General features: G+C 37.9%; 1 protein-coding gene across 1 annotated transcript in view; it reads left to right on the top strand.

Moving 5' to 3' along the window:
• The window catches only part of rims3 (regulating synaptic membrane exocytosis 3), a 30919-nt gene extending 11607 nt beyond the window's left edge, over positions 1-19312 (top strand). Inside the window, exons 3-7 of the mRNA XM_087787594.1 lie at positions 16041-16182; positions 16263-16375; positions 16730-16831; positions 16920-17059; positions 18728-19312. Coding sequence (XP_087643720.1) covers positions 16041-16182; positions 16263-16375; positions 16730-16831; positions 16920-17059; positions 18728-18943 — 713 coding nt within the window. The 3' untranslated portion in view covers positions 18944-19312. The remainder of the gene's footprint in view (positions 1-16040; positions 16183-16262; positions 16376-16729; positions 16832-16919; positions 17060-18727) is intronic.
• The last annotated feature ends 447 nt before the right edge of the window (positions 19313-19759 follow it).

Raw genomic sequence — 19759 nt, 5'->3', positions numbered from 1 at the left:
GTTGTTTTTTTACATCTTCATGCTGTCTCTGTGCAATTCTTAATGTCCTCTTTTTGGTGGTAGTAATGATGTTTTAGGCCCTCGTAGCTTTTATTTTGCAATGTTTTTGCTCCAAATCTGAACAATTTTGCGAAAAACAAACATTAAATTGTCATACTTTACAATGACATGTACAGTCACAACATGTTATAGAATCTATATACCTGTAAACATTCCTTCCCTGCATGTTATGATAAAAGTAAAGTAGATGAATTGATTGATACATGAATTTAATTACTGAATACAATATCTTTATTTATATATAATAAGTATAACAAACGTGAGAGTGCATACGTCTAAAAAAAACTTGGTTTCACCAATTGAATATGAAAATACTTTTTATTAATATAAAAAAAGTACAATATGTTGCATGGAAGCCATCCTTCTATCGTGCAACACTAAGGTGAGCCGAACATAATACCTGCTTCATTTATTGGAGTTAACTAGAGTTATTACAAATAATCCAGACAAAATGTATTCATTGCTGAGGTTGGTGAGTTCACTGGTATTGTGTGAGCAGTCACTTTCCATCATCATAAGATAAGAGTGCATAACAATGTACATGCATTTGCCTTGCAGTAATGCATGAGAGCATATATGTAAAGTATATATAGAGTACCTGACATCCATATTTTATAAAAGGAAAACATGGTGTTTGATGCTACTGTGTTGTTGACCTTCAGTGTCTTTGGTTTCTTCTCTCGACAATACGTCACAATGACAATAATGAATTCACAAAATTGAGCTTGGAAACTGGAGACAAACAAGGCTGTTTACCGAGTGACCCAGTGAGGGGCCGCCCTAATCGGTCGTGTTCCCGACCATCTAACTCGCATCAGCCAGAGGCTTCAAAACAAGTGCGAGAACATATAATCAAATGTGCAGTCGGTTCTTATCACTTTGGCTGAACAGTCGCTCATTTGCTCAAACAAGAGCAACATGCAGGTCCCAGTCAATCTCAATCACGGGCTCCATCTTGTTGGAAACAAGTGTCCGCGCCCCATGTTCGCTGACATATGCATTGATTATTTGACGGGCCGGGTCAGGAAAGGCAACACTGCCCTCTTCGGAATAGTGAAGGAGGGATTATTACAGACAGGCAAGACGTCTGCAACCACTTCATCCTTACACTATTCATCTAGCATTATTTGTAAGTTTGTTTATCATTTTAAAAATACATTTTTGAAAAACAATTCTAAAAATGTTTTATTTAAAAAATAATAATGCATTTATTTCTATACAAAATGCATCCCATCCTATAATGTTTGTAGTTTTATTTCCGTAGAAGGCTCCTTAAAGGCTAACTGATCGCTCTCCACTACACTGTTCTTCCTTCAGCTTTAACTAAAGCCTCAATTGTTGGAACAAATGTGGTTGTGAACGTAAAGTGTGGCGGCCGTTTCTGGCAATTTCTTTTATGTCTCCTCTTTATAGTGCAGCGAGGAGGAGATTTCATTAAAGAGCCGTTGAAGTGTCAGACCTCTGTGCTCGGGGTTGGAGCTCAGCTCACATATTTTATCAGGGATCAGTGAAGTAAAATGTTGTTTATTCTCTTCAATTCTCTGTTAATTACAACAGTCTTTGCGTTTGATTTGATTTGGATTTATTAAAAGAACAATTACCCTGATTTTACGACCACAGAGCGCCCCTGAATACAACCATTCCCACTTAGTAGGAAAAATTATATATTAGCATCTATAAGCTAGAGGTGTCAAGTTTGTGACAATTAATTAATAATTTATAAATAAATGTTTTTCTTGTAATGCTGAAGTAAAAATACTACATACAATAACAACAAGCCTAGCAGAACTGTCTGGGCCATCTGCTTGTTTTGCTGTCGTTTGAAACTGCTTTACACTTCCGTCTCCATTGTCTTACCACAGATTGGTTCATGCCAATCTTAGCGTTTCTTTTTTCTACCTCCACAGAGAGATTTGCACATTGACTGATCAAAGCAAAATGAAACTTTTGCTTATTTATTTTTGTTTAATGGTGGTTGGCATCCATCTTTTTTTCTTTGTTATGGACACTATTGTCTACCTCAACACATTTTTCTCTTCCACTATGTCTATCTCAAGCTTGTGCTGTTAGAGCGCCTCCTTGAGGCCGTAGGGTCCCGAGCGTAGGGAAAAAAGGTGTTTAATAAAGATTATTTAATGAAATTCACTTTGTAATAAGGAGCAAATGTGGTTTAGAAAGCAACTAACTGACTATTGTGTCTCATATTCATCACTGTTCTTCTTGTTTAGCACTGAGCAGTAAGATGTGCCTCAAGGTGTCAGGGAGACTTTAAACAGGTTGTTTTTCGAGTGCATTACTATTTCATAACACCTTTTTTTTGCATTTATTGCCTCATTATTCTTGGTTGTGTAACAGGCGTATGCTGGGGGATATGGCATTTTGCTTCTGTCAGTGTTCTATTTATTACCAGCTATTAATAGTATCAGTGAGGAGAAAATGCAAACACAAAGATTCTCCTCAGGTTTTAATGGGTGACTCACTCCTCCGCTGAGCGTTGGATTATCTCCTGAGCAGGTTTATCCATGGGTGTGAAAGCGCGGCCAGTCGAGCGTCTCCTGTGAGACTGAACCACTGAGCAGAGTCACTAACATCAGAATAGCGGCATTAGAAGAAACCAGGCGTGGTCTGACGCACAATGATGTTTTTTTTTTAAAGAGACCAATGTTTGAACCCGCATATGGGATTGTGTTTTTGTGAGCTCAGTTCTGGCTTCTCTAGCTCAGAAACTATTTTCAATTCTGCCTTAACATCCCCCCTGAATATACACAGAACTTCCCTCAACATTGTTGTGGGGCTTTAGATAAAGCAGGACCAGAGAAAAAACAGACGCAGATAAAAAGTGAGCAAGAGTTTTCCATTTGTTTATTTTAAGGCTAAATATCAGTTTGTGACTTCAGCCTTCAATTCTAATCCATCTTTAACTTTAACAAAAGTAGCATTTATTTTTAAATGCAGTGCTTTTGCTATAAATTGCACCTCCTTTCATCACAGTTTCTAAATAATGTATCCCTCACCGGGTCACAGGAGTAAAAGTGGCATAAATAACTTCCTTAAATCCTCCTTTCCTATTAGAAAGTGCTTGTCACTTATCTGTGAGTGGCTTAGAAATGTGACCTCATCTTTCTTAAATCCACTGTGTTACTGAATTAGTGAATAATCTGCAGTTTATATGAAATCCCAAAACATCCTGATGTTAAGCTTGATGTTTTGGTTTTTGTATTTTACTCTTATTTTTAGTTTTTCATTTCGTTTTATTTTTCTCACAAGAGAGAATAAAGGGCATAAACAAGTAACAAATTAAATTTAGTTTTTTTGAAGATGACTTTTTGGCAGATCCTTTTTGGTTTGTAGCTCCGAAAATATGCTTTAAATTTTTTTTTTTATTCTACGAAGCCTGCACAAGCATTGGAGACCATTTAGATTCCGACCTCCACCTCTGCATAAGTGTTTATGGAAGCCAGGGAGGTCGATCACCTTCACCCAGAGACAACACAAGGGTTAAATGAAATGCTTAAAATGTGTTTAATTTCACTACTGCTTTAATTTTTCCCGTGCTTTGCATTTTGTATGTTTGGAATTGTTGAATGAATCTTAAAAAAAACTTTCTGGACAAATTGGAATAAGGACTTATAATTAAGGATATTGTAATACACAGAATTATATTGTATTTATTATATTTGTATATACAAAATGACATTTAAAACCTTTAAACACTTACACATGTCTAAGAAACACCCTTTTAAGCTTTTCAACTTTCATTCATCTTGCCTGCTGGGGATCTAAGGTAAGGTAAGGTAAGGTAAGGTAAAACTTTATTGATCCCTCAGGAGGTCTCCTTCGGGAAATTGTTTTTTTTTCCAATAGCCAGCAATTTTTCATTAACAATAAAAAATAAATAAAAAATAAAATAAGAAGAAGAACATAAAGAGAAAGAACAAGATGACAGAATCTAAGTCTAATCTAACTGACGTACTAGTTTTTCAGTTTTCTAATTATTGTTGTACATATATTTTATCCAACAGAAAAGAAAGAATTTACAAGAAAGAGCCAGTAGTTAGTCTCAGTTAAAGACTTTTGACCTGAAAGCCTTCTGGAGACACATGACAGTATGTTCGTGGGGATTATGAAAGTGAAATAAATGCAGCACTTTCAACACATCAGACACTTGTCAAAAGCTCTTATCTGAAAATGCGGCGCAGCGTCTTGTTATCAGTTGAGCTTGTGAGTTTCTTTATGCGTTGACAACACAATGTTATATTAAATCTCTCCTTTGATCAAGCACTGGCGGGTGCATGAGAAGACGCTCGGAAATGTGAGCACAGTTCTCCCTCGCGCTCAGACGAGTCTGCGGTACCGGCTGATGCCGAGATCGTTCCGGACCTTGAACAAGCCGTTTTTGTCTGGTGGAAAGCACCATTATGAGGTTACTACTGTGTATTTCTGTAGGAAATAAAAGTGGTGTAATAGTCTGGCTGTTTCAACGATGACTCACTCCTGCCCTACTTCTGCGTCTGAGTCATTCTTCGGAAAGACTCGAGTATTTTTGGCAGTTATATATTGGAGCGCGTACAGTCATCTGATGCTTTACAGGCATATTTTTTTCTCTAAAGTCTTCGAATATATGAAGAAGGAATATTAAATCTGATCAGGGATTTCATTTGGTGTTTGAAATAAAGGGCAATAAGAGGATAAGAGTGGGAAACATTGGTGTGTGTGGTCATTACTGCTTTAATATCTCTTCTAGTGAAGTCAGATTTGGAATAAAGAAGTCCAATATTTTAACATGTATTAAATATGAATGAATTAAAAGTGAATATTCGACTGTGTGTCTCAGCCAAGAGGGACCAAGACCATGGAGTCTTGAGAATGAGACCGGTCTCTAGAACTACACTAGTGATTATATTAATATATTAAAAGATATCTTATTAAATGAGCCAATAGTTTGCTTTCTTAAGACTTGTTTAAGCCGATCACTTGTTTTGAGTTATTATACTCAACAGCACCGTCTGGCTCCTTATTAACCTTGATTAGTTTTCTATCAATATGTTATTGATATTACTGTGTCTTTCAGGGTGATTATCAGGGGTGGTACTAAATATGGATACAGTGATATATCTCCATTTCTATTTTCACGATACTATAATGACAATAAACACCATTCTATCATTTTTTTTTCTTCTAAAAAAAATGTTCCTTGATATATAAATATATATATATATATTGGCTTTCAATTCATATTGTATTGTTTATCATAAATATTTTACTGTTAAAGTGTGTGCAAAATAAAATTATTTGTGTTTTTTTTAATTTTTTTTTTTTTTTAAAGTTAGTTAAAATTAACGTGATATTCACAACGTTTATTCATTTTTTGTTGCATTTAAGCTTCTGGCCACTAGATGGCTGCAGTCGTTATATCCTCCTCATTTAAAGCAACAAGGAAATTCTGTCAGCTCCTGGCAAAGACTGAGGACGAGAGGATACCGTTGACTCCTGAAGCTTTTAAAGCTGATATTTGGATATATTCGGTTCCAGTTATGGCTTGTCATGTGAGAGTCATGTGGTCTGCAATTTCTGCAACACAAGCCTCAAGTACTCAGACAGTACTACAAATATGTACTTGTTCCTGTAGTATCACAATATATCCTATCGTTGTCCCTGTATTTTGATACATAGTGATTTTAATTTTTTAGAACAATACACTAGAGTAGTTGTTAAAAGTTGCCACAGCAAAGCAGCCTCCTCTAACTATAACTAAGGCATTTACATAAATCTTCTCTCCTCGACTCATTTCTAGCCTGTCTTCATTGTAGCAAACCTTCAATGTTAATGATGATATGAAGAAGCTACATGAGGGAGTTTCTTACAATGGAAAATAAAATGAAGCCTGAGCTAAATTTAAAAAAAAAAGGATAATTGATGCCCCTTTCTCTCCTTTTTCTCTCCGGATGTACTTGTTAGTCGCTGGTCTTCATCTTCACAGCAGCTCACTGTAAAACTCTCCTTCTCGCCGCCCTCTTCGTCATAAGCTCTTTTGTGCTCACTGTCACTGACGATGTCCGTCAAGTTTCACCAAAGCATTTGTGTCACAACTTGACACATGTCTCTGTGCTCTACGTTCTAGGACAAACATCTGAACTCACCACGAACACAGATGAACTATTACTGCATCCAGTATATTGACGGATGCAAAACATGAAACATTTGTTAAAGGTTTTTGTTTCTTTTGATATTTTATGAGTCGAGATTTCAACCCATTTTAATTTTCTTATGTAATTTAATGCAAGTGTGTGTATTATTATTACTATAATTATAGTTAGTTAAGTGTATTTCCCACTACTTTACCACTTTAATTCATTATAATGATGTCATTGTTTCCTCCTTACTCATACTTCGTTGTGATGCATGATTCCGTAAAAGCGCTGGCTAAGAAAAAGCAGGAGGACGGATCAAAGTTTGACATGTTCGTGGCGTGTCAGTCACTGCAGTAAAAAGTGTCAGAGGTGATTCATTACGAGGAGAGTGTATTCCTGTGAGTTCAAGACCTGCGCTCTGACTTCAATAAACCACCAATGCCGAGTGAAAACACACACTTACACACTCTCGCCAAGCTGCTGCTGCTGCCGCTGCCTGCTTGGAGCCGAAGGAAGATATTTTTTACTGCATTAAACCAACTCACACACATACGTTTCCCACTCAGTCCATGTGAGGTTTTTTTCCCCCTCTTTCTCTCTCTCTCTCTCTCTCTCTCTCCAGCTGATTTATAAATCTGTTTCATGACCGCTGCTGCACTGCAGGAGACATTCAACAAAAGAGATGGCTTAAGTTACAGAGCAACATTTTATGTAACTTCGATTTTTATTAAAAATAACTTTTTGTTAAATAAGAAAATCTGAATTACAGTCGCAACATTAAGTTCCCTCCCTCCCCCCCGGCCCCCAGAGGATGGTTCGGCCATCTTGCACGCTTCAGGAGCAGAGTGGAGCAATCAAGAGGAAATTACATCCAAATGAAATTACTCGTCCTCATTGCTATTCATTGTCATAATACACAACCGGTCGGGAGGATTAAGCCTCCGACAGACATCCTGCCATACATGAAGGATTCTCCAGGAACAATTTCCGATGCTCAACGAGAGGCTAATGGCTCCTCGCTGACCGCTCCCTCCTTTGTGTCCCGACACGAGTCGCTGCTGCCGGCCACATTAACACCCGGACGACCCCGTCGAGCTGCTTTAACTTCTGTTTAACACATCATTTGAGATGAAGCCGCGTCAGCCACAAGATCATTTACACATTACTTTGAGTCAAACAATGTTGTGGCTTTTTTTTTTTAAATGCAAAACAGGATTTTATTCCATTTTTATTCATTTAATAATGTTTCATGATAGCATAGCACATGGTGGACAACTCTTTTTTTCAATACAATCATATTTGTTGTCCTCAAATGAAAAACAACATTTCTCATTTTTACGTTACGTTACAAAAAGAGCATTTTAGCCAGTAATCATCACAAAAAGCGGGTTCACTTCCAGCTATTCTTTCTGTGTGTAGTTTGTATATTGTCCAAGCACTTACTCCGGTCACTCTGGTTTCTTCCCACAGTCCTTAAACATACAGAGGTTGATAGAAAACTCTAAATAATCTGTATTTGTGAGTGATTGTTTGTCTCTGTGTGCTCTGCAACAGCCTGCAGGTTCAGGATGTCCCCTGTCTCTTGCCCTAAGTAGCTGGGATAAGCTGTAGCCCCTGCCAACCCAACACGTGAATCAGCAGTAAAATGTGAAGGAATTAGTCATTTATATCCATTATTACTCCTAGTAAAACAACAATATATAGGATTTTAAAGTTTAAAAGAGTGTAATGGCAGATTCATAAAGATTCTTGTTGTGTCTGAGTCTAAGAACGTCTGTCAGTACTTCATACGGACATTTTAGTAGTGAAGATAATTGTTAAAAATAATACCTAGAGAGTTCTACTTCATGAGTTATGACAACCCTTGTGTTATCTCAGGGTCACGGTGACCCGAAGGCCCGAAAACAAATGCGTTTGTGGTATCCCTTGTGTTGCCTCTGGCTCAAGATGAACGACCTCCACGACTGCATATGTATTTATAAAAGCCATGGAGGTTCTTCACCTCGACTCAGAGAATAGCGTATGGAAGCAGAAACATAATTAATTTTTATTGAATATGAATTTTATTTAAATTTAATATCAAATAAACTTAAAAAAAATCAATAAGACATTCAATTACTATAGTAAATACTTTGTAATAACCAAAAACTGCAAAATGTATTGGGTTGAAGTGAACACAATTTACTTAACTAATTAGAAAAACACGATAATGCACCAATTAAATGTTTAAATATAATAATTGGAAAAAAGCAAATGATGACTTTAATACGACGCTAATAATCGTAAAGCTAAAATTAGAACTCGTAAAGACGTCAGATTTTAAAATGATATCAACAGATTTAAACTATTGTCAATATGCCATTTTTAAATGCATAAATGAAAACATGTTTTCATTTTGTTATATTTCTCGATCCTCCATCGGAGCCGAACCTTTAATATTCCTTGAACCTCGGTGCTTGTTGCATAAGTGCAGGATTGACAAACATGACTGTGAATCACATCCACACCTATATATAATCCTGTTTCTTCACCTTCAAACTTCTTCTCTCTAGAAATCCTAAATTTAGTCACAGACTATACCACGACAGATCTTTCATCTCCAACATCCGTGCCTGGTTACTGTTGCTATGTGTGTTGGATCGTTGCCGTCATCGATGCGTCCAATGGGCACGAGGCGTCTAAAAACAGCATTTTATATTACCCAATATAATGAGTGGGCTTCATCAGTGCCCACCAAATGTCAGCTCGGCTTTAATGATCCACACGCTCGCTCCGAGTGTGTGTGTGTGGTTCCTTTCTGCATGTCTGGCATTTTTGCTAATCCCTGCTTTTTTATGAAATTCCCCCCTCCCCACTTTTAATTCTCTCAACTGAATTAATATTCATCATCTCCACCACTTCTTTTTCCCGCCGTGATCGCCGGAATCCACTTGTTATATTCAATGCAAAGCAACAAAGTTTGTACATCACACACACCTCACCTCATGCACAAGAGGAGTGTGTGTGTGTGTGTGTGACATCACGTCTATGAGACACTCGGCAGAGAGAGTTTATCTGATTTAAGATCTTGAAGCTCATATAGAAGACAAGAGTGATGATCTTAGCGAGGTATACAGACGCTCAGGAGCAAACATGCCGGCCAGGGCTCTTGGTGCAATGCAGACGGCATCGCCATGGTAACGGAAGGGTGGATAGCGCAGACGAGGAGGAGGGGATTAAACGGGGAAGAAGAGATCAGTGTTTCGCACCATGGGGAGAACGGGTGAGGGTTGTTTTGGCGAGAGGGGAGGAGCCTAATGGCAAGTGGCGTTAAATGAGCTGACAGCGGTGACGGTTCATCATTAAAACGTGTACGAGTTCATGCTTAGATGATGAAGCAGCTCAACTCACACGAGCGCTCCAGGGCTCCCCCTAGAGTTTTGGAGCATAAGTGTGGTTGAAGTCTTGCGTTTGTTATCAAATGGATCACTTAATTTGTGATATTTAACCCCACTGGGGGAGTGTAGTTTGAAACTGAGATGGATAATGAAAGTTTATTCTAATTACATGTCACTGATACATATTAAATAATCTTAAAATATGATGTATTTATTTTATATATGAGTTATCAGCATATTCAGCAGCTGTAAATATGTATTAAGCAGATATAAGCAGAGTATTAGGGCATCAACAAAAACTTGATCACTTAAAAAAAATAAAAACATTAAATTATTCGTTATCTAATGGTTGATATGTGTTTGTTAAATCTAAAAAGTGACCAACATTCTGAGGAATGATGCAAAAGTTGTCATTTTATGTCTTTATTGATATAATTATAAGAGACATTTGGTGGAAAAAGTCCACTACCTGTGGCCATTTATTTATTATTAAATACTGGTTTAAATATAACTTAAAAGTTATTTTGTTCATTCGAGTATTTTACATTTAAGATTTTCTTTACATACCATGTTTAGTTCATACAAAGTTCTTGTCTTAATTAATATTTAGGATATTTAAATTAATTGAATATAAAATATTTTTTCCTATGTTTTTATGTCTCCTGTTATATTACAGCTCTTTCTATGGATCCATTTTTTCACTTTGCTCATCGGCCCCTCACTACAGTCTCATCATGTGAGCTCGATTAATGTAACATTTAGAAATAAGTTAGTGGAACGTGACCGTGATCTAATCACAGAGTCAACTATTTTACATGTTTAAAACTGTTAAGCGCTGGATTACACTTACTTAATTATTTAGAACCATCTTTTGATTTGGATGGTAGCTGTTGTGCACACACGGCTCTTTGAGATAAGCTGCTTAGCTGCGAGTGAATCCAAACATCATCAGCGTATTGTCAACAGAGCCGCTATAGAAACTGAAACAATTAAGTTGATTGCTTCAATCAACGCTCTGACTTGTTTCGTCTGCAGCTCCATCTTAAGGGCACTTTGTCACAATAATGACCTTTTACACATTTTACATCTGCAGCTTTTGTGATGTTCCTCCGAACGATTTGTGTTTAGATTTGATTTATATCGCCAAGATTATGTTCAATTCAGTTTAATGATTAATTAATTTATTTCTATATAATTATTATTGCAACTCTTCTTTATGTTAAAGATATTTACTGTACACACCTTTAAGGATGCTAAAGTAAAGTATTTTTTAACCTCTTTTCGTATCCTTTGAAAGAATGCAAAACTTTGAAAGGAAAACACAGATTTCGTGCCTACATGTTTTTTTTTGGTCATTTTCCCTGATATCCTGTTCGTCTAAAATACAAACATTCAACATGTATTAAGAAATATAATCATGGCAGTGATTCTCAGCACTTTCACTCCAATGGAAATCATCCCACATGCACGCCTCACAATGTAGCCCCAAAAATAATGAGAGAATGCAACTCAAATAGTATTTTTCAATTGAAAAAAGAAAACCTAAAAATATTACTGACATATTGTAATTCAGAGTTGGTTTCAAATTGTCCAAATGTAATCCCCTCCAGTCAATAATGACTGAGCGCATTTTAGAGTATTTTAAAATTGCCCAAATGTAGCCCCAAATTAATGTATGCCTGAAGAATACTGACAGATGCATTAGATTAGATAGACTTTATTAATCCCTCTGGAGATCTCCTTCAGGAAATAATTTTTTTCCAGTTCACAGCAGACGTTAGTTTCATAGAAATGAGAACAAAGTGCATGGGATGAAAAAGTGCAAATATAAAGAACATAAATCAAAGGAAATAACGCAAAGAAAGGATACAAAGATCAACATAGAAGAGTTAAATAAGGCCTAATAGCACAAGAAATGCATTTCGGTCTCTGTTACAATTGACAACATTTTCCTTCAAATTAATACTGACAAAGCCCAACACAGAGTTTGTAGCAATTGACCCAAAATAAAACTGACAAAAGGTAACTCAAAGTTTGTCATAATATACTAGCTTTTGTCCCAAATAATACTGACAGAATTTAACTCGGTGTTTGCTACAATTGACCAAATTAAGCTCTAAATAATACTGACAAAAGGTAACTCTGTGTTAGTTACAACTGCCCAAAGGTATCCCCCAAAATAATACTGATAGAGGGTTACTCAGAGTACTATTGACAACATTTTGTCCGCTAGTGAAACACAATTAAGTTATTTTCAGAGTGTTGTGTTAAGTGTTCAGTGTTAAGCACGACCACCTCTTCAGAAGCTCCAGCATCCATCACTAGTGGTGAATGTCTTTGTCAAGGACAGTCGCAGCACGTGTTCGCCGTGTTGCGTAGTTACTGCTAATTGTTTGTCTGCCCTGCAGAAGTTCAGATGCAATAAAAGAGTCATTAAAAAGTGAGTGAGGAAGAGCCTGTCACCATGGCGCCACTCGTCTCAGGTGACATCGTCTGGGTCCGAATCCAAGGGCGAGGGTTGTCATGGCAGCAGGGGTTTGTCTGGGTGTGTTAATAAAAATACACACACACACACTTTCTCTGTCTGCAGAAGATGATGGGACTGCAGGATTATTAATATAGAGAAGAGCAAAAAGAGAGAACTTAACGTCTTCATCATGTCTCCTCATTGTCTGTTAAGATGCTTATTCACGGCCAAATGGTTGTCATGGTGAAGGATTGGACTCACAAAGGATGCTTCGTTCGAGGTGGAATCTTGTCTCTTGGTTTCTCCTCAACAGTAGTTACCACTCAAGGGTCATGCTAATGGTGCAAACACATTTATGAAAAAGAGGAGAATGCAGCCATATTGAACAGTGTCTAGATGTGATATATAATATATATGCTCAGGCTTTTATTGATGGTGATTTCAAAACTAAAAAACTACAGAAATAATACTCTACAAGTTGTCACTAAACATCGCAGTTGCGTCTTGAAATGTTATATTAAACTATAAAGGAGCTTTAAATATAGAAAACGAAGTTTTAAATTGAGAAAGGAGCATAACTGTAAACAGCAACAGACTGTAAAGGGCATGTCATCATTTTCTGGCAGCAGCTCTGACCCCCCGCAGTAGAAAATGCACTTAGAAAATATAAAACCAGGTACAGAGAGATATGCTTGGAGCAGTTTTCTTGCCACTATTTTAGAGGGAGGGAGACCTGTTCTCTCTCTCATGTCCCTCCATGCCTCTGATCTGTTGGACTGCTCTAGTTCTGGAGAGAAGGATTTCTCCAACGCCGTCCCGTTGGGTGGCGGTTCTGTCACTTCAGGCTCCGCTCTGGGACAGTGGGACGTCTCCTCAGCTGTGAAGAGACCCTGGTGATAGATTTATAAAGCAATAGTGCTCCTCTCTCTCTCTCTTTCTCTCTCTCATTCTCTCTCTCTCGCTCTCTCTCTCTCTCTTTCTCTCTCTCTCTCTCTCTCTCTCTCTCTCTCTCTCTCTCTCTCTCTCTCTCTCTCTCTCTTCTCATGAATGTTTCAACACACAGAAGAATCCAATAGAATTTGTCAGTTGAGTTGTATAAGCAAGAGTATCAGGATTAGGTTGGTTAAAAAAACAAAAAGTTATGCTATTATTCACTTAAAGTTACTTTATAGTATCAAGAATACTGAGTTTTCATTCCAGCTAAAACAGCACACTTACTAATTTGTTCATTTAGTGTATTTACATTTTCTAAATGTTATGAAACGCACACTTGTGTCAGTCTTTCGCAGTGTGAACACATTTGTTTGTAAAAAAAAAAAAAAGCATCTTGTTTTTAGCAACTTAACCCTTGAGTTATCTCAAGGTCAAGGCGCCCGAAGACCCAGAAACAAATGTGGTTGTGGTATCCCTTGTGTTTTTTCGGGCTCGGGGTGACCTTGACCCTAAGATAACACAAGGATTAAACAAGTACATTTTTGTAAATCACAAACAGTTGCATTCAATATTTCTTTATTCACATTTTCGAAAATTTGAACGCATGATAAATATGATTTTATGTTAGTTTCAAATCTCAATAATGCTCATGTATTTATTCAAAACAATAATTATTGTCACAAAATCACAATAGTGGAACTAAAAAAACAGGGAAGCGGTTCCACTTAGATATAGGCGTTGATTTGGACAACATGGGAAGTGTAAATTCAATGAGAATTAGCTTTCCAATATTTTTGGTGGACAAAAAAAGCACTTTTATTTTATGTTAAAATAATAGACATTGGCGTTAAATTGTCTCTAAACCTTTTCTATTAACGTAGTATTCTTTGGTTTTTCAATTGTGGTTGATTGTGGAGTTGAAATGGTCTTAAATTAAATTTGAAGTGGTATTAAAAAAAATGAATTTACTCGCCTTAAGCTGTAAGAACCCTGCATGTCAAAGGCTCATTCACAAAATGATTGGCGTCGTTTTCGTCGAGGACCGGAGCGGAGGAAATGTAGCGTGGATAATTGGACTATGGCGGCTCTTCAAAGGACTGCAGCCGCTTCTCAAGGTCTTTGGCGTCTCTGATATCACGGCTAACAAGTGTATCAATGTTTCAGGCGATGTGTCTTATCTCAGGGCTGCTGAGTGCTGCTGGTACAGTATGTGCGACTTACTGGGTCACAGAAGCTAGACTCAGATAATGTAAACTATGTTTTTTGGTGGAAAAGCACTTGAATTTAATCGATAGGGAGATGATTGTGATCTTTAAGGCGCACAAGAGATTCAATCTGAAATGTCAAGAGTTGACCTTTACTGGTTTATACTGCTTTTAACCGGATAAACTCTCATTTTATTTTAGAATGATTGACTCCTGTCATTAAGAAATTGAGGTTTTCCTTCCCTTTTTTGAAAAAATGTCAATAATTCCCTAAAGAGCAGATTCTATCTTGACCTGAAAGGGTGAAGGAACAGAGAGGAGACTTCAAGTGTTTGCCGTAGTTTGGTTCTGAAAACCTCATTAATATAATCCCCCGTTCAAATAGCGTTTATTGTTTCACTATTTAAAGAATCACTTCTTGAAGTCTTTATTAACCTCTGCCAAACTCTGCCAAAATGTCATTAAAGTGCAACTATTGTGAAAACAGAACTCTCCGAACTCACATGTTTCAAACGTTGTCTCCAAGATGCAGTAAGTCCCTCATCATGACCATGTTTTGAACATGTTACTTTATGAAGTTCTCCTGTGTTTGAAGAGCTTAGAAGAGCCCATTATAACATAATAATAGTCTCCACTTCAAACAGCTGTAATTGTGCCCCGCTTTGTTTATACAACGTGTACCTTGGAGGTGGAGACTTCTGGGATTGATGACGAAAAAAAAACTAATGAAAAGAGAGTTTTGACCAAACAAACAGATACTGATGAGTAAAATAGAGGTCCAAGATCTGTTTAAAATCTACTTAAATCAACACATTAGTTGCCCTTCAATATTTTATAATGTCAAAGTAAAATATTTCTATTACTTTTAGTTAATATGAGTAAATAGTCGTATAGTTTTCCATTTATATTTTCAAATTTTACGTTGAGTCCTCTCTTAATTTCCACACACGAAGAAGGGTTGTAGAAAACAACATTTTTTTGTGATATAAAGCAAATATATTCTTGGAAGAGACTGAAACAGGGTGAGACAGAGACAACCCGAGGCCAATATATAACCGATGACATGAAGGAGTCTTGAGAACTACAACACTAGTGTGAGGATGGAGTGAGGAAGATCAGATTGATGTGTCAGTTTTATTTTTTTCACCTGGCAAGACTTAAGACTGATTCTCGTCTAGATGGAGACGAAACGGGTTTTGCTCATGTGATGTTTCACTTATTAAGAAGTCGTCGCCCTAATGACACTTGACAGTCGACAAGTGACTTGCAGAGGTTGCACAAAATCTGAGAGATGAAGCCAGTTTCTGACTGACACTGCACCAGCGCTCAGCACTTTATATCAGCCCAATCACTCAGGGGCGAGCTGAAGCAGGGTGAGCTCGACATGTCAGACAGATATGGAGGGTCATTACTGAGGATCATGAGCTGAAAGCTTCTTTGGAGGTCTTCAGCTCGACCCCCCACATGACCCCCCTGCTGTCAGAGGAGCGCTAACATCTCAACCCCCTGTCCTACCTCACCGTCACAGCACACATCTGCAAAAAAAATTTTTTTAAGGACCACATCTTCAAGTACATCTAAGAATACATGTTGTGAAGCTAATTTTACTACAATCCTTCATCTATCACCTAAAAAACATTTGAATAATTCAGATTTATTTATAAGCCTATTGATATGTAAAGGGGGCTGCGTTCATTTATCTCTAATAGAAAGGAAAGATGTGGAGTTTAATAGTAGTTTTATATGAATCCAAATACTTGTATTTGGTCCAGTATCCTAATCTAAATTGAAGTATCAGAAACCTCTGACGCCATTGTTGAAACCTTCTACGAGGTTTATTACAAAGGAAAATGTCTGTGCTTCTCAGATGGTGCGACAAAGAAGCTTCGCAGCACCATCAGGAGGAGCACGGAGACGGGTGTTGCCGTGGAGATGAGGAACCGAGTCACACGGCAGGGTAGCAAAGATTCCACCGACGGTAGCACTAACTCCAACAGCTCGGATGGAACGTGAGTAAACATCCATCTTTCCTCACACAACTCATCTTTTTTTTCCTTTTTTTAAAAAAATGAATCCTTTCTTCTTTCAGGTTCGTCTTCCCGACCACACGCCTCGGACCCGAGAGCCAGTTCAGCGACTTCCTGGAGGGACTGGGGCCGGCTCAGATTGTGGGCAGGCAGACATTAGCCACGCCCTCCATGGGTGAGCGATCAATTAGACGAGATTTGATGCCAACATTTTTGCAGGTCATTTTTTAATTTCCGGTTTTGCTAAAATCTTTCTCATGGTTCAACAAAAACCTAAAAACCGGGATTTTGTTGATGTACAATCAACATATCCTATTCTATTTATTTAATATATAACGCCAAACTTGAATATCTACCTTTATAAGTCGTGTTTTGCCTAACTTTTATCATGATTTTCAAAATAAAAATATATGAGCAGATCAATTTCTCATGACATCTGCTCTCTGTCACCACCTACCGGTGGATATCGTAGCTGCAACCATGGCTTGCCTGCTTGTTGATGTTTCTGACGCGTGTTCTCTTTTTAAAGGGGATGTCCATGTTGGTATGGTGGACCGAGGTGGACAGCTGGAGGTGGAGGTGAACCAGGCAAGAGGGTTGATTCCTAAACCAGGCTCCAAGAATACCCCAGGTAACTTTGCTTCTCCTGATAATTAATAACATGTCATTTAATATCTTGCTGTTCTTTATTTAACTGTGGTTCTTGTTTTTTTCCATAGCAACCTACGTGAAAGTGTATGTTCTGGAAAATGGCGTGTGCTTGTCCAAGAAAAAAACCAAAGTAGTGAAGAGGAATCTGGATCCGACCTACCAGCAGCCTCTGTTGTTCGACGAGAGTCCTCAGGGCAAAGTCCTCCAGGTAAGATTGAAGACGTCTCACCACTGAAACATCCTTCTGTCTTCATGTCATACTCTCCTCTCAGGAAGGACAACGTTTACATAAGGAAGCTTCGGGAGGAGTTTTAGAAAGTAGGGGGGCCATGAGGTGTTTGATTCAAACTGTGTCACGTCTTCACTTGAGCTAAAAATCTGTTAAAAATCTATTAATCTTTAATGTTATGTGCTCAATTCTGCTGCTGGAGGTCTCGTCGACCCACTTCCCCTCCCGTGTTGCACAGCTAGCTCCTGTGCATCTGTATGCATTGCTGAGTGTTCTCTGCTCCTGAGGCCGGGCCAGCACCCCTGCTGTGCAGCTTCACTTAACATAGGTTTATGTAACCATATTTTTACATTTACGACTTTATACATTCCATGTATAGTTTCTGACACACACACTCAATATTCATCAAATTGAACATGACATTTATAACTATATACACACATCACAGGAACAACTGTGAGTGATGAAGATGGAAGGCACTGAGAAGTTTTGAAGTCACTAATTTTTCTGATTTTTGGTCCCTGTATGTGTGTGTGTTTGTGTCATTGCATGCAACAGCCGTAACAATCCAGCAGGTGTCGCTATCGAATAACAGAGACTGTGCCAGCGCAGTATCAATACAGTTTGGTCATTCTACCCCAACAATTCACGAGGCCTCGTCAACCCATCACAAATGTCAACATTGATTTCAAGACCTATAATAAGTATATATATATATATATATATATATATATATATATATATATACAAGATGCCAGTGTATAAGATAAGATAAGATAAGATAAGATAAGATAAGGAACAGAGATATATAGATCTCAACAATTATGCTGAGACTTAAGACTTAAGAAGTCAGTAGGTGGAGCCATCAGTTTAAAAAAGATATGATGTTTCAATAGAACAGGAAGGAAAATAGTGCAGAGAGCACCATCTAGTGGACTCTGAAAATAATGACACTGCTTTGTGAAGCTTCATCAGACCATCACTAGTTCATACATTAAGTTTGGATCACGTTTAGGTACCAAAATATTGGCAGGAAAAGGCAAAGCATGTTTTTATACTTTAAAACCGAAGCATTAGGTCAGTACCACAAAAGAAACAAAGTTTTACACCAATCCCTCTGCATCTATATTTAAGTCATATTTTAGCCCCTTGTGACACTGACTTTGACACCCCTGATATAGTTCATTTATATTATTAAAAACTTACCATAAAAACTATACAAATGTTGTTTAAACTCTGTCATCTATGTCCAAGTGAGGTGCCTGGTACTACTTTGGAGGGTGATATATTACATCTGCCAAAGAGTGATGATTACTGGAGATGTTGGTGGTGTTTTGTAGTTGAATCGAAATTCAGAAAGATTGAAGAAAATTGACTTGTGTTTCTCTTCTGTTTAGAGCTTGCAAGAAAATGATAAAAATGTAGTAGAAGATTACACAAAATGTGTTGTTATTTAGAATTGTATTTTTTTTTAAATTTTGCTCATGCTTGAGTTTAAGTCATTGAAGTTGTTAATTTAATATGAGCTTTTTGTCAGTATAATGCTTTTTAAAATGTCAATTTTCTCTAACAAAAGACCCTCAAAATGAGCCATTTGGTATAAATGTTATTCATATGTTCATGACGTGTTTCTGGTGTCCTCCGCAGGTGATCGTTTGGGGTGATTACGGGCGAATGGACCACAAGTGCTTCATGGGAATGGCCCAAATCTTGTTGGAGGACCTGGATCTGTCCGCCACAGTCAGCGGCTGGTACAAGCTGTTTCCTACCTCCTCTCTCGCGGACCCCAGCATCGGACCCCTCACCAGACGCCTCTCCCAGTCCTCCCTGGAGAGCTGCGCCACCAGCCCCTCGTGCACCTAAGTAGCCGGTCCAGCAGATCCGGACACTCGTACTGTACCAACACAGAGACTGTATTCAAACGACAAGACAGGTAGGCATCCACACAACAGTGCAGGAGGCCGCACAACCAATCGCACACATGTTCCTCGCTCCCGATGTCCACCCACACACATGTAGCATCACATTCCCATGGGTGCCAAACTCTCCATCCACCATCACCGCAGGTTCCATGCCAGTTTCTAAACTCTCTCTATGCCAAACTAAGAGAAAAAAAAAACAACTATTTTTTAAAACCAAAGCAATTGTCATTGTTGTTATTCAGTCCTGGGTGACGTATTATGGATATGTAGCAAAGTCAATGACTTCGATGTGATGCAAAAAAAAAACAAACAGAAAAACGTTCTACAAACAGGAGCAGAGAGCAAAACTACGACACAGGCTGGATTATTCACATGTATATGTGAGGTAGCAACATTTTTCACAGGGCGGAGTATAAATATCTATCGGGAAGATATATATAATATACTGTATGTGCTGTATATTATATATATATTTATATAAATATATTGAATCTTTGTGTTTATGTACGTATTCTGCATGTTTGCTTGTTTGTTTGCGACCTTGTACAGACATAAAAGTGCTTGAATCATTATTTGGCGCCTGAGCAACCGAGTGGTGCCACCTTCAGGCGACTAGAAAGAGAGACGCAAAAATCAACTCTTGCCTTTATTTTATCGGAGGGCTCCCCGCTCAACGGCATCATGGGTAAAAGCGAAAAGTAAAAAGAAGTAAAGGTTACTATTGAGGATCTTAACCCCCCCGACACTTGTCTTGAAA

The sequence above is a fragment of the Callionymus lyra genome, chromosome 3 (assembly GCF_982586985.1).
Source record: "Callionymus lyra chromosome 3, fCalLyr1.hap1.1, whole genome shotgun sequence".
In the NCBI taxonomy this organism is placed as follows: Eukaryota; Metazoa; Chordata; class Actinopteri; order Syngnathiformes; family Callionymidae; genus Callionymus; species Callionymus lyra.
Note: the sequence above shows the minus strand (reverse complement) of the source record. Positions and strands in the feature narration are given on the sequence as shown.